The sequence below is a fragment of the Salmo salar genome, chromosome ssa06 (genome assembly GCF_905237065.1).
Source record: "Salmo salar chromosome ssa06, Ssal_v3.1, whole genome shotgun sequence".
Classification (NCBI taxonomy): Eukaryota; Metazoa; Chordata; class Actinopteri; order Salmoniformes; family Salmonidae; genus Salmo; species Salmo salar.
Window position 1 is genome coordinate 12,139,250 of NC_059447.1, and position 15,144 is coordinate 12,154,393.

At 40.8% G+C, this 15,144-nt stretch overlaps 1 protein-coding gene across 2 annotated transcripts; it reads right to left on the minus strand.

Annotated features, from left to right (window-relative positions):
- Positions 1–3,782: 3,782 nt before the first annotated feature.
- Positions 3,783–14,472, minus strand: LOC106606288 (zinc finger protein 2 homolog). 2 transcript variants are annotated; one of them, XM_014202433.2, is made up of 4 exons: positions 14,115–14,472; positions 13,869–13,894; positions 5,626–5,806; positions 3,783–5,214 (listed from the first exon to the last, which is right to left on the minus strand). In XM_014202433.2, the coding sequence occupies exons 2-4, from the start codon at positions 13,875–13,877 to the stop codon at positions 3,890–3,892; spliced, it is 1,515 nt and encodes a 504-aa protein (XP_014057908.2). In that variant the 5' UTR covers positions 13,878–13,894; positions 14,115–14,472; the 3' UTR covers positions 3,783–3,889. The 2 variants fall into 2 exon arrangements, with proteins under 2 accessions (XP_014057908.2, XP_045575692.1); XM_045719736.1 differs by having other exon boundaries at positions 4,951–5,214; positions 5,612–5,806; positions 13,869–14,472.
- Between the last annotated feature and the right edge of the window lie 672 nt (positions 14,473–15,144).

Below are 15,144 nucleotides of genomic sequence, written 5' to 3' on the forward strand. Positions count from 1 at the left end.
TTTGGCCCCATTGATGTACAGGTCAGGATGCTCTCGATGGTGCAGCTGTAGAATCCTTTGAGGATCTGAGGACCCATGCAAATCTTTTCAGTCTCCTGAGGGGGAATAGGATTTGTCGTGCCCTCTTCACGACTGTCTTGGTGTGTTTGGGCCATGATAGATCGTTGGTGATGTGGACACCAAGGAACTTGAAACTCTCAACGCGCCTCACTACAGCCCCGTTGATGTTAATGGGGGCCTGTTCGGCCCTCCTTTCCTGTAGTCCACGATCAGCTACTTTGTCTTGCTCACATTGTGGGAGAAGTTGTTGTCCTGGCACCACACTGCCAGTTCTCTGACCTCCTCCCTATAGGCTGTCTCATCGTTGATCAGGACTACCACTGTTGTGTCGTCAGCAAACTTAATGATGGTGTTGGAGTCGTGTTTGGCCACGCAGTCGTGGAAGAACAGGGAGTACAGGAGGGGACTAAGTACACACCCCTGAGGGGCTAACGTGTTGAGGATCAGCGTGGCGGACGTGTTGTTGCCTACCCTTACCACCTGGGGTTAGCACATCAGAAAGTCCAGGATCCAGTTGCAGAGGGAGGTGTTTAGTCCCAGGGTCCTTAGCTTAGTGATGAGCTTCATGGGCACTATGGTGTTGAACGCTGAGCTGTAGTCAATGAACAGCATTCTCACATAAGTGTTCCTTTTGTCCAGGTGGGAAAAGGCAATGTGGAGTACAATTTAGATTGCATCATCTGTGTATGCGAATTGGAGTGGGTCTAGGCTATCCGGGAGGATGCTGTTGATGTGAGCCATGACCAGCCTTTCAAAGCACTTCATGGCTACCGATGTGAGTGCTACGGGGTGGTAATCATTTAGGCAGGTTACCTTCGCTTCCTTGGGCACAGGGACTATGGTGGTCTGCTTGAAACATGTAGGTATTACAGACTCAGTCAGGGAGAGGATGAAAATGTCAGTGAAGACACTTGCCAGTTGGTCCACGCATGCTTTGAGTAAACGTCCTGGTAATTCATCTGGCCCCGCGGCTTTGTGAATGTTGACCTGTTTAAAGGTCTTGCTCACATCGGCTACCGAGAGCGTTTTCACACAGTCATCCAGAACAGCTGGTGCTCTCATGCATGCTTCAGTGTTGCTTGCCTCAAAGCGAGCATAAAAAGCACTTAGCTCATCTGGTAGGCTTGCGTCACTGGGCAGCTCGCATCTGGGTTTCCATTTGTGGTCCGTAATAGTTTTCAAGCCCTGCCACATCCGACGAGCGTCAGAGCAGGTGTAGTAGGATTCAATCTTAATCCTGTATTGACGCTTTGCTTGTTTGATGGTTCATCTGAGGGCATCACCGGATTTCTTACAGGCGTCCGGATTAGTGTCCCGCTCCTTGAAAGCGGCAGCTCTAACCTTTAGCTTGATTCGGATGTTGCCTGTAATCCATGGCTTCTGGTTGGGATATGTACATACAGTCACTGTGAGGACAACGTCGGCGATGCACTTATTGATGAAGCCGATGACTGAGGTGGTATACTCCTCAATGCCATTGGATGAATCCTGGAACATATTCCAGTCTGTGCTAGCAAAACAGTCCTGTAGCGTAGCATCCGTGTCACCTGACCACTTCCGTATTGAGCGAGTCACTGGTACATCCTGCTTTAGCTTTTGCTTGTAAGCAGGAATCAGGAGGATATAATCAGGAGGATATAATTATGGTCAGATTTGCCAAATGGAGGGCGGGGAGAGCTTTGTACGCATCTCCATGTGTAAAGTAAAGTTGGTCTAGAGTTTTTTTCCCTCTGGTTGCACATGTCACATGCTGGTAAAAATTTGGTTAAACTGATTTGTTTGCCTGCATTAAAGTCCCTGGCCACTAGGAGCGTCGCTTCTGGGTGAGCATTTTCTTGTTTGCTTATGGCCTTATAGAGTTTCTTTTTTGCGGTCTTAGTGCCAGCATCGGTCTGTGGTGGTAAATAGACGGCTACGAATAATATAGATGACAACTCTCTTGGTAGATAGTGTGGTCTACAGCTTATCATAAGGTACTCTATCTCACGCGAGCAATACCTCGAGACTTCTTTAATATTAGACATCCCGCACCAGCTGTTATTGACAAAAAGACACACACCACCACCCCTCCTCTTACCAGACGTAGCTTCTCTGTTCTACCGGTGCATTGAAAATCCCTCCAGCTCTATATTATCCTTGTTGTCGTTCAGCCACGACTCGGTGAAACATAAGATATTACAGTTCTTAATGTCCTGTCGGTAGGATAATCATAGGACATCAATTTTATTTTCCAATGATTGCATGTCAGCAAGTAGAATTGATCGCAGTGGGAGTTTACTCGTTTCCCTACAGATTCTCAAAAGGCACCCCTTTATGCATCCTCTTTTCCTCAGTCTTTTCTTCACACAAAAGACGGGGATCTGGGCCTGTTCCCGGGAGAGCAGTATATCTTTCTTGTGTGACTCGTTAAAGGAAAAAGCTTCTTCCAGTTCATGTGAGTAATCCCAGTTCTGATGTCTAGAAGTTATTTTTTGGTCATAAGAGACGATAGCAGAAACATTATGTACAAAATAAGTAAAAAAATAAGTTACAAACAATGCAAAAAAATAACAAAATAGCACAATTGGTTACGGGCATGTAAAACGTCAGCCATCCTCATCGGCGCCATCTTAACAAGAAGACATCAAAACTATGAATTAACACATATAGAATCATGTAGTAACCAAAAAAAGTGTTAAACAAATCAAAACATATTTGAGATTCTTCAAAGTAGCAACCCTTTGCCTTGATGAAAGCTTTGCACACTCTTGGCATTCTCTCAACCAGGTTCATGAGGTAGTCACCTGGATGCATTTGAGCCAATCAGTTGTGTTGTGACAAGGTAGGGGTGGTATACAGAAGACAGCCCTATTTGGTAAAATACCAAGTCCATATTATGGCAAGAACAGCTCAAATAAGAAAAGTGTATACGGTCAGTCGCAAAAACCATCAAGCACTATGATGAGCGCTCTCATGAGGACCGCCACAGGAAGTCCCAGAGTGACGTCTGCTGCAGAGTATAAGCTCATTAGAGTTACCAGCCTCAGAAATTATAGCCCAAATAAATGCTTCACAGAGTTCAAGTAACAGACACATCTCAACATCAACTGTTTTTGTATTTGTATTTTTTATTTAAACCTTTAATTTAACCTTCTCTGTTCAGAGGAGACTGCGTGAAATCAGGCCTTCATAGTCGAAATGCTGCAAAGAAACCACTAATAAAGGACACCAATAGGATGAACAGACTTGCTTGGGCCAAGAAACACGAGCAATGGACATTAGACCAGTCGAAATCAATCAATTTCAGATTTAAGCGTAAGTTTTTGCGAACTTTCAAAGTTCTTGAAATATTCCATATTGACTGACCATGTCTTAAAGTAATGATGTAGTGTTGTTTCTCTTTGCTTATTTGAGCTATTCTTGCCCTAATATGGACTTGGTCTTTTACCAAATAGGGCCATCCTGAATGCCACCCCTACCTTGTCACAACACAACTGATCGGCTCAATGGCATTAAGAAGGAAAGAAATACCACAAATTAACTTCTAACAAGGCACACCTGTTAATTGAAATGCATTCCAGGTGACTACCTCATGAAGCTGGTTGAGAGAATGCCAAGAGTGTGCAAAGCTGTCATCAAGGCAAAGGGTGGCTACTTTGAAGAAACTTAAATATAAAATATATTTTGAAATATTTAACACTTTTCTTGGTTACTACATGATTCCATATGTGTTATGTCAATAGTTTTGATGTCTTCACTATTATTCTACAATGTAGAAAATACAAAAAATTAAGAAAAACCCTGGAATGTGTAGGTGTGTGCAAACTTTTGACTGGTACTGTATGTCTATCTAATGTTTCTCTCCAGTGTGTGTTAGCTGGTGTGTTTTCAGGTTTAATGATTGACTGAAGCTCTTTCCACAATGATCACAGCTGTAAGGCTTCTCTCCTGTGTGTGTTCGCTGGTGTGTATTCAGGTGTACTGATTGACTGAAGCTCTTTCCACAATGATCACATCTGTAAGGCTTCTCTCCTGTGTGTGTTCGCTGGTGTGTATTCAGGTGTACTGATTGACTGAAGCTCTTGCCACACTGATAACAGCTATAGGGCTTCTCTCCAGTGTGTGTTCGCTGGTGTGTAGTCAGGGTGGAAGCTAGAGCAAAGCTCTTCCCACATAGACAGACAAAAGTTTTCTCCCCAGTGTGTGTTTGATGGTGTCTAATCAGGGAGGAAACTACAGCAAAGCTTTTCCCACACTGATCACAGCTATAAGGCTTCTCTCCACTGTGTGTTAGCTGGTGTCTATTCAGGGTGGAAGCTACAGCAAAGCTCTTCCCACACTGATCACAGCTATAAGGCTTCTCACCTGTGTGTGTTCGCTGGTGTATAGTTAGTTTTTCTGATAGAGCAAAGCTCTTTCCACACTGATAACAGCTATAAGGCTTCTCTCCAGTGTGTGTTCGATGGTGTCTAATCAGGGAGGAAACTACAGCAAAGCTCTTCCCACACTGATCACAGCTATAAGGCTTCTCTCCTGTGTGTGTTCGCTGGTGTATAGTTAGTTTTTCTGATACAGCAAAGCTCTTTCCACACTGAACACAGCTATAAGGCTTCTCTCCAGTGTGTGTTCGATGGTGTCTAATCAGGGAGGAAACTACAGCAAAGCTTTTCCCACACTGATCACAGCTATAAGGCTTCTCTCCAGTGTGTGTAACCTGGTGTCTATTCAGGGTGGAAGCTACAGCAAAGCTCTTTCCACACTGATCACAGCTATAAGGCTTCTCTCCAGTTTGTGTTAGCTGGTGTGTAGTCAGGTTGCTTGACTGATTGAAGCTCTTTCCACAATCAAGGCAAGGGTAAGGCCTCTCCCCTGCATGAATTTGCAGATGAGATTGGAAGGCGTTAGAAGCAGTGAAACTCTTCCCGCACTGAGAGCAGCAGTACGGTTTCTCTCGGGTGTGAATCCACTGGTGAATAATGAAGTCACTCCTGCTAGTGAAACTCTTCCCACAGTCAGAGCAGCAGTGTTGAGGTTTCTTCCCTATATGTCTCTGCTGGTGTTTCTTGGGGTGTTCTGATCTATAGAGACACTTCTCTGTCTCGTCAGCAACACAATGTTGTTGAGGCTCCGCAGATGACAAGCCCCTCCAACTGAGAGAATGGTTAGTGCTGTCCCCTGTGAAACAAAGACATTGAATAACTATGTTTTGGAAATATAGGTCCATAAACAAATACTATATATTTTAAAAAAATGTGTTATTTAGCAGACTCTCTTCTCCAGCGCAACTTACAGGAGCAATCAGGGTTAAGTACCTTGCTCAAGGGCACAGACAGATTTTTCACCTAGTCAGCTCAGAGATTCAAACCAGCATCCTTTATTAGCGGCTCAACACTCTTAACCACTAACCTACCTGCTGTCCTTATCAATATACACTTAGTGGCCAGTTTATTAAGTACACTCCCCTCCGTTCACAAAACTGGATAGACAATTTGCTGGCCACTGAGTGTATGTATACTGCTTATCAATCAATTAACAGAAGTTGCAGAAGCATATTGTAGTCTCATCCACACACCCCATTGTTCTTACTTGATGAAATCAAATCTCCCTCCTCCTCGTGTCCTTCTCTCACAGTTCCACTCTGCCCTGGTGTTTTCCTGCAGTCGACCAGCCGCACAGACACCCTCTTCAGACCCAGCAATAAGCCGATATCAGGAGAGTTGTGACCAGGGGACTCCGGCAGGTTGGAGGGGGACGGGATAGCTCTGTCCTGGTGACCACAGGAAGTATTGTACATAGAATATCATTAGACCAAACATTTGAGTACTTTAGTCTAAATCTCTGATTGATTGGTGCATCCTAATAATAACGACTTTCTCCTGAAGTGTGTCACTGATCACTACTTTCCACAACATTTTCAATCACTTTGCCAAATCTTTCAGATGGAAGTGGTATATATATTTTTTTACAAATGTCAAAACTGATAACACTTGTAATGCCCCGTCTTATGTTCAGAATGTTTGATTGAGCATTCATTGGAGTTGAACATCTTTCACCCGAGTTAAATTCTGGGTTAAGTGTCACGTAATTAGTCAACTGCTCGCTTAAGTTCTGGGTTCATAAGTGGAGATATTAAGAGATGGAGAAGGAGAAGAACCGGAATGCGAAGCTCCACCCCCTCTTTCAAGATAACGGCCGAATGTCCCCTCCCCTTCCAACATGTGAAAGACGGTAACACCTGTGAAATCATGATGGTTCAAATAACCAGTGACACAAAACCTAAACACCAGAACTATTGCTGATCACTATCCCACTTTTGGAGCATGTTGAGAAAAATGTCAGTCTTATAGTTTCAGTATCCTACTGCAGTACATAAATAGAAGAAACCATCAGATATGGGGTATTGTGGCATGTAGCAGAAGCCTACAGTAAAAAGGTATTGTGTAGCCTGGTGAAATTTCTGCCCCATGCAACATTGCTCAGATCCACTTTTCTATGTGACTTTACTGTAACAGCATCCTCATCTAAAATCATCAGCTTACAGCGTATCAACAACATTCAGATAATGAGTGGATTAAACTGTAATTTACCACCCAAGTATTTCAGCAGTACATTGTACACTACACCATCATTTCAAATTTCATTTTCATATATACTGTACGTAAACTTGACACTTTATAATTTTAGTTCTGTAGTTCAGTTTTTAGAAATTTGATTAAATTATAGTTAAATGTATTAACAAATGACAGGAAATCTTTTCAAAAGTAATCAATTGAAAATGGCCTAAGTGTTTTGAAACATATTTTTGTGCTTCGAGTTGTGAAAATGTACCATTGGATTGGGCTAGTCATGGGCTAGTGGGAGTGAAGGAAAGTGAACAAGTGCACACTTAGGGAGGACGGAAAGATAATTAGGGATTCATTAACATAGTATCTAGGCAGAGGCGGAGCTAGCGTGAGGGCCATGGGTGCGATTGTTCCTGCAGATGAATCAATAAAATACAAAGAAAAATGATGTAGACATACCATTATTTAACACTATAAGCATTATTTAACACTACAAAACATGGCAAATTTATATGATTGAATTAAATCCTGGAATTGGTCTAGGTGGTTGTTGCTTATTTTATAAAGCAATGTACCCTACAGATGTCTGTCAGTATACCTCCTTGAGGGGTCCCCTGGGACTGGTAGCTGCACTGCTGGTTGGCTGCTGGTGGGGGAAGGACCAGGGTATTTATTTAGTAAGTAATTTATTAGTAAGTAAGTAATTTATTATTTAGTAAGTCATTTAGTAAGTAATAGTTTAAATTAAGTTAACACACTGCCGGGACTTGAGGTAGGCCTACACTAGAAGAATCCAACAATGACGCATTTTGTAGTTTTGTAATTTTAGTAATTTTACATAGTCTAATATATCTTTAGGCAGGAATTAGGAAACAAAAAACATTCAAAAGAACAGAATAGCATACTCTGAGTTTAAAGGTAGTCTCAGTGATATGACGTAGGCTATATGCACAAAGTAAACAGCATAGTGAGTCAATTTCATGGACTTAGTAAAGGTATAACTAGTTACTTTAAATAACGCCGCTTTAATAATGTTTACATATCTTTCATTACTCATCTCATATGTATATACTATATTCTATACCATCTACTGCATCTTGCCTATGCTGTACGGCCATCGCTCATCCATATATTTATATGTACATATTCTTATTCATCCCTTTACATTTGTGTGTATAAGGTAGTTGTTGTGAATTTGTTAGATTACTTGTTAGATATTACTGCATTGTCGAAATTTGAAGCCCAAGCACTTCGCTACACTCGCATTAACATCTGCTAACCATGTGTATGTGACCAATAAAATGTTATTTTATTTTATTTCCGGAATAACCAAGAACGTTGAACCGCGAGGCTAAACTTCTCCAATGTTTTGGTCCCATGGCTACCATGCTGGAACAACGTGAAGCATACCCTTTGCACATGCGCAGATACTGTGTGTGACTGTGTGAGAGCGAAGTCTTGCATCTCGCTTATTGCAATATCTGCGGTGCTGCTTGTGGCATCATGTTGCTGAGTCTACCTTTAATGTAGCTTATTTTACAGTCACTATGCAATTTAGTATTCATTCTTATTGTAAGAATGAAAAACAAAAAACAACATTTTAAGTGAAAAGTAGGCATTGGTTTGAAGCTGAAAAAATAAATTCCCATGAGCACCACAATCCCTACTCCACCCATGCTCTACCAAGGTTTTCCAGCACACAGCTTTGACCTACTACAGTAGCTATGTTGGTCTATTGTACTTCAAACAATGATTATGCAGGTTGCTTATGAGCCAAACATTCTCAAACAGCCCAATTCAGACTCTTAGAGGATGTGCTCCCACAATGTGATTTTTACCGCCTACAAGAATTCGTCACACACCACACTAATCCCATTCCACTAACTTTTGAAGCTTTATTTTTTGTTATACTGAACAAAAATATAAAACGCAACATGAAACAATTGAATATATTTTACTTCATATGAGGAAATCAGTCAATTGAAATAACTTCATTAGGGCTTAATCTATGGATTTCACATAACTGGGAATACAGATATGCATCTGTTAGTTACAGCTACCTTTAAACCTCTCTAGGGTATGTGGTACGAAATCGTCCCACCTACTCAACAGCCAGTGGAATCCCGTGGCGCGACATTCAAATACCTTAGAAATGCTATTACTTCAATTTCTCAAACATATGACTATTTTACACCATTTTAAAGACAAGACTCTCGTTAATCTAACCACACTGTCCGATTTCAAAAAGGCTTTACAACGAAAGCAAAACATTAGATTATGTCAGCAGAGTACCCAGCCAGAAATAATCAGACACCCATTTTTCAAGCTAGCATATAATGTCACATAAACCCAAACCACAGCTAAATGCAGCACTAACCTTTGATGATCTTCATCAGATGACACTCCTAGGACATTATGTTATACAATACATGCATGTTTTGTTCAATCAAGTTCATATTTATATCAAAAACCAGCTTTTTACATTAGCATGTGACGTTCAGAACTAGCATTTGCGGTGGGCAAACTTCCGGTGAATTTACTAAATTACTCACGATAAACGTTCACAAAAAACATAACAATTATTTTAAGAATTATAGATACAGAACTCGTTTATGCAATCGCTATGTCCGATTTTAAAATAGCTTTTCGGCAAAAGCACATTTTGCAATATTCTGAGTAGATAGCTCGCCATCACGGGCTAGCTATTTTGACACCCACCAAGTTTGGCCCTCACCAAACTCAGATTTACTATAAGAAAAATTGGATTACCTTTCGCTGTTCTTCGTCAGAATGCACTCCCAGGACTTCTCCTTCAATAACAAATGTTGGTTTGGTTCAAAATAATCCATAGTTATGTTCAAATATCCTCTGTTTTGTTCGTGCGTTCAAGACACTATCCGAAGGGTGACGAAGGGTGACGCGCCCGATGCGTTTCGTGACAAAAAAAATCTAAATATTCCATTACCGTACTTCGAAGCATGTCAACCGCTGTTTAAAATCAATTTTTATGCGATTTTTCTCGTAAAAAAGCGATAATATTCCGACCGGGAAACCCTGTTTTCGTTGAAAGACGAAAAAATAAAAACATGGTGTCGGCTCGTGCACGCGCCCCCAGTCTCATTGTTCTCTGATCGACCACTATCCAAATGCGCTACTGTTTTTCAGCCATGGCCTGCAAAGTCATCATTCAACGTTTTGCCGCCTTCTGAGAGCCTACGGGAGCCGTAGGAAGTGTCACGTTACAGCAGAGATCCTCAGTTTTCAATAAAGAGAGTGTAGAAGGCCAAGAAATGGTCAGAGAGGGCACTTCCTGTAAGGAATCTTCTCAGGTTTTTGCCTGCCATATGAGTTCTGTTATACTCACAGACACCATTCAAACAGTTTTAGAAACTTTAGGGTGTTTTCTATCCAAATCAAACAATTATATGCATATTCTAGTTTCTGGGCAGTAGTAATAACCAGATTAAATCGGGTACGTTTTTTATCCGGCCATGCAAATACTGCCCCCTACCCTAGAGAGGTGAAAAAAAAAGGGCCTCAAGATTTCGTTGCGGAAATTTTGTGATTTCAAATTGCCAATCGATAAAATGGGGTTTGTTGTCCGTAGCTTATGCCTGCCCATACCATACCCCCACCGCCACCATGAGGCACTCTGTTCACAAACGAGCAAACCGCTCACCCACTCGATACCATACACATGGTCTGCGATTGTGAGACCTGGTCGGACGTACTGCCAAACTCTCTAAAATTTAGTTGGAGTCGGCATATGGTAGAGAAATGAACAATAAATTGTTGTAGTCAGCATGCCAATTGTACGCTCCCTAAAAACTTGGAGACATATGTGGCATTGTGTTGTGTGACAAAACTGCACATTTTAGAGTGGCCATTTAATTGTCCCCAGCACAAGTAATGAACATGCTGTTTAATCAGCTTCCTGTCAGGTGGATGGATTATCTTGCAACAGAGAAATGGGATGTAAACAAATGCAACAAATTTGTACAAAACATTTTATAGAAATAAGCTTTTTGAGCATATGGAACATTTCTGGGATCTTTTATTTCAGCTCATGAAACATGTGACCAACACTTTACATGTTACATTTATATTCAGTGTATAGCTTTGCTTTAATACTTACAAGACCATCATGATTAATTGACCGAATGGTTTTGTCTTGTAGTAATGTGGTGCCTGCCTGTATTTCCTTAAACCTAACTAGGAAAGTATGTTAATAACAAATTCTTATTTACAATGATGGCCTACCGGGGAACGGTGGGATAACTGCCTTGTTGAGGGGCAGAACGACAGATTTTTACCATGTCAGCTCGGGGATTCGATCCAGCAACCTTTCGGTTACCGGCCCAAGGCTCTAACCACTAGGCTACGTGCCTCCCCAATACATAACATATTTTCTTGCCGGCATTAGCCTACAGCGCCGCACCACTGGAATGGCCGTGCATGGCAGATTTGTTGACAAATATCCAGATCGGAGCTGTAAAAATAATCAAGACGGTCAATGAAGCCAGTCAACTGGCATTGTTAGTTTGGCCACTGTTGATCTAAACAGATTTGGTTAAAAGTTCAAGAGGACAGGAGAAGAAGCATACTGGAATGTATTCTGGATGTTTGAAATTGGTGAGTTTTTCCTGATGCTAGCCAGCATGCATATGCTCACTGCAGTGCACAACGTGCTGTTTACATGTGTATTTGTTTTCTCCGCTACAGTTAGACTTGTGTCCTGTCTGACAGTGAAATATGGCTAGCTCTTAACATAGCTTGGTCTATGGAGTAGCTAGCTAGTGTTGCAAAAGTCCATTGCATTGCATGCATTGTAAGGTAGCAGCGTGACAATTTGGTTTTGAACTCATGTAGCTATGTTTTGTGCAAAAATGTAGGACTGGCATTTGGATGTGAACTAGCTATCGTTAGCCAACTTCTGTGTTGATGTCAGCTATTGTCGTCTGGTTCTAACTAGCTAGCTAGCTAACGGCTGAAGTTATTTGTGTAACAAACCTTCCATAAACAATTACAGCCAGCTACCTTTCTTCGCCTGTAGGTTAGCTAGCTAGAAACTTTCAGCTGACTGGTGTTAGCTAGCTACAGAGGCTAGCTGAACTTTGGACAAGCAAGCTAATGTTAGCTATGAGCAGCTGTATTGTTGCCAAGCATACAAGTTACTGACCCAGGTTAGATAGAATTCTTAGATTTGGTTGAAAAGACGTTAGCATTGTCAGAAATGCTACAAGAATGTAGCACATCGTTGGTTCTTAATGGACAGAAATGTGCACGCGAGAGTGATAAATTATAAATGTAATAAAAAATAGTTGTATCTACAAAGTTAGTCAAACATTTAAGTCCAATGGTCACTTTATGCAAGCTAAGTTGTTTGCTATGTAGGCACAGAAAATACTGAACACTCACGACTAGAATATAATGGAATCTAAAACAATAAACTAGAAAATAATAATTTTCCAAATATAATTGCTTTTGGCAGTGTGTGAGATGAGCATCTCACGATTAAATCGAAAAAATAGTAATAATTTGAAAAGGGGCTATTAACTAGCTGGCCTGGCACATCGTTGCCCATGAATAGAAATTACTAGACTAGGAGTAAGCATTTTAGCCAGGTAGCCTAGGACAATAAAAAAAACTAAAAGCTTGTATGAGACCGTTCAGGGAACATGAAAGAGGAGGATGGCAAAAAAAACAAAAAAAACAATGTATGCCTTCACTACTGTAAGTTGCTCTGGATAAGAGCGTCTGCTAAATGACTCAAATGTAATGTAAATGAATTTCTCTACAAGTTGGGTGAGACGTTTTTTCTTCTTCTACTTTATGCACACACAGAAATTAGTACTATGGATAGAGGCATCATATTAAGCTTAGGTTGATCGGACTAAATCATTTTTGGCAGGGGCGCATCTTCGGTTTACAAGTGGGGGGGGCATTATTATTATAGATTTTTTATCCAGTCGTATAAACACTCCAAACAGCCTACTCGACCTCTTGGAGGCGTCCGCATGGTCCTAAAGCACACCGTTGCCACATTTAGTGTCACATTCCAATGATAAAACTAGGAGGGACAAAAATGCAATTTCAGAATGTGGTGGGGACACGTTCATTACATCCCCAGTGAAAGTTTCGCCCCTGGTTTTTGGTATATTTTAGTTGTAACTGTAGTAGACTAAGCATAGGTGATTAGATGATGTTGAAGTTGAAATGGTGCTTGAATAGTAGAGGCAGCGCCTGTTTCCTTTTCGACTTGCGGTAACTCTAAATCAATAATTGTTTAGTATTCAGAAATGTCAGAAACATTCACTTGCTTGACCATTCTGAAGGTCATGTAACTGTTACATACAACATTTTTGGTGAACTTAACAGGACAGATGTTGCTCTCTAGTTGTATGATTTAACAAAAAGGTGTGGTTGAATGTATTCTGCCACTGTTTTCTTGTCTCGGCTGTGTCAAGGTATATGAACTAACAGGTTATAACAACGCAATTACCACAACATGTAATACGGCTATTTTTCTGCCTTGGCTTCCCTGGTGATTTTACCCACACACCGCTTCTGCAAGGTGTAGGCTTAGTCTCATTATTTCACCAAGGTAAAGTTGGTTTTATATTCACACATTCGGACATTCAACAGACATTTGCCAAAAGCCATTTAAGTGGTATAAATCAATAACTAATTCACCGTTTGTCACAGAAACATCAAACTAGATATGATTTATTCTATAAATGTCTAGCATACTTTTACAACCTTTGTTTGGAACAATTCCAGTTTTGATTTGATAGAGGGCATGTAGTCTATCAAATTTAGATTTCTATCATATCAAAACTGGAATTTCTACTCAAAGCAAAGGTTGTGAAAGTATGCTAGACATTTATTGAATAAATCATACCTAGTTTGATGTTTATGTGACAAACTGTGAATTAATTATTGATTTTTACAATTTTAAATGGCTTTTGGCGAATGTCTGTTGAATGTCCGAATGTGTGAATATAAAACCAACTTTTCCTTGGCCTCATTATTTCTCCATGGTTCTGACTTTAGCTTCTCGTTGTCTTGTATTCAACTGTGTGCGATAGGCTAGTAGGGAACTTTGCTGAAGGACAAAATATGACATGTTTTTATTACCACCATTGTTTATTTTGTCCAGTTGTTCAAATGGAGCGAATGGATATGGAAGATCAAAGATGATAACTAGGCCTAGACATGTTATACACCACAGTAGGCATATTGTTAATAAAAGTAAATCAAACTCACCCGATCCATCGTGGAAGCTATTCTTTCTTCAGCGTTTCTTCAAATAAAAAAACGTGACAGTTACTTTCTTTGTCACAGCATTCGGATAAACAGCTAGACCAGAGCAATCAAACGTCCTTTTAAATATCAAAACTCGATTTAAATTGTGACAAATACATGTCTGATGTAGGCTAACCTTACTTCAGAAAGATCCTGGATAAGATTTTAATCTATTAAAGTCAAGAAAACGTTCAACACCCTATTCACCAAGAATACTGATGTCTGTTATCCTCCACCTCTACACGAGAGTCTGTTGAAACGACGTCCTCTGTAAGAGTCCAGATAGTTTTAATTGTCTGAGGCCCAGTAAGGGAAGCCTATAAAATACCAGACTGATTACAGCAGAGCTATACGTGCAGCGAACCAGAAAAACCTGATGTATGTTCAATCCGACGTCTGCAGTGTCCATGCAGCATTTACAACAATGCAACCTCCGCAGTAGTCAGTGCATTACAAGCATTTCGCTACACCAGCAATAAAATATGCATGTGACCAATAACATTTCATTTGATTCATAATTCTTCCGCTTCACGGAGCAGACCAGAATCAGCGCCGTTGAGAAGGAAGTGGTCTTCTTCTTCGGTATTATGGCGGTCCGCAAATACTATAGGTGCATGCCCCCACCTAGTGTATTGGCTGTGTATCAGCCTACTATTCTGTAGTATTAAGTCATAACACTGTGAAAAACCAACTAACCCTACACCGATTAAAACCTCATCAATAATCCACAACTTTGGCTCTCTGATTCTACACCAGGCCAGCAGCCTGAAAGGACGGGATATTATCGTTCAAAACACCTTGTAACTCTGCAGTAAAATATTGTACACCCAAGTACTTCTCTGCAGCTGCCACCACCACATCTATCCACTATGATTTACATTCTATTCCTGTGGTACAGTTGACAACCATGGCCATGAACACCAAAAAAAATAATAATACTGGAGTATGTTATTCTTATCACTCTCTATTGACCTCAGCCTAATCGCAGAGATCCTCTCAGGATCCCTCACCCTGGACCCATCTTCCACTAGTACTTTCTTCACTACATCAGCATACAACACCTTATGCACTACTGTGATCCTGGTAACCTCAACCTGTCTTTCTCTCACCGGACACGTCTGATCTCCAGCACCATGTGTACCTCTACTTTACACACACAACTTTTTACATCAATACTACACATTCCTTTCTCTCAGGTCCTCCTTCACACTTCTCACATCTAGGAATCTCCCTGATA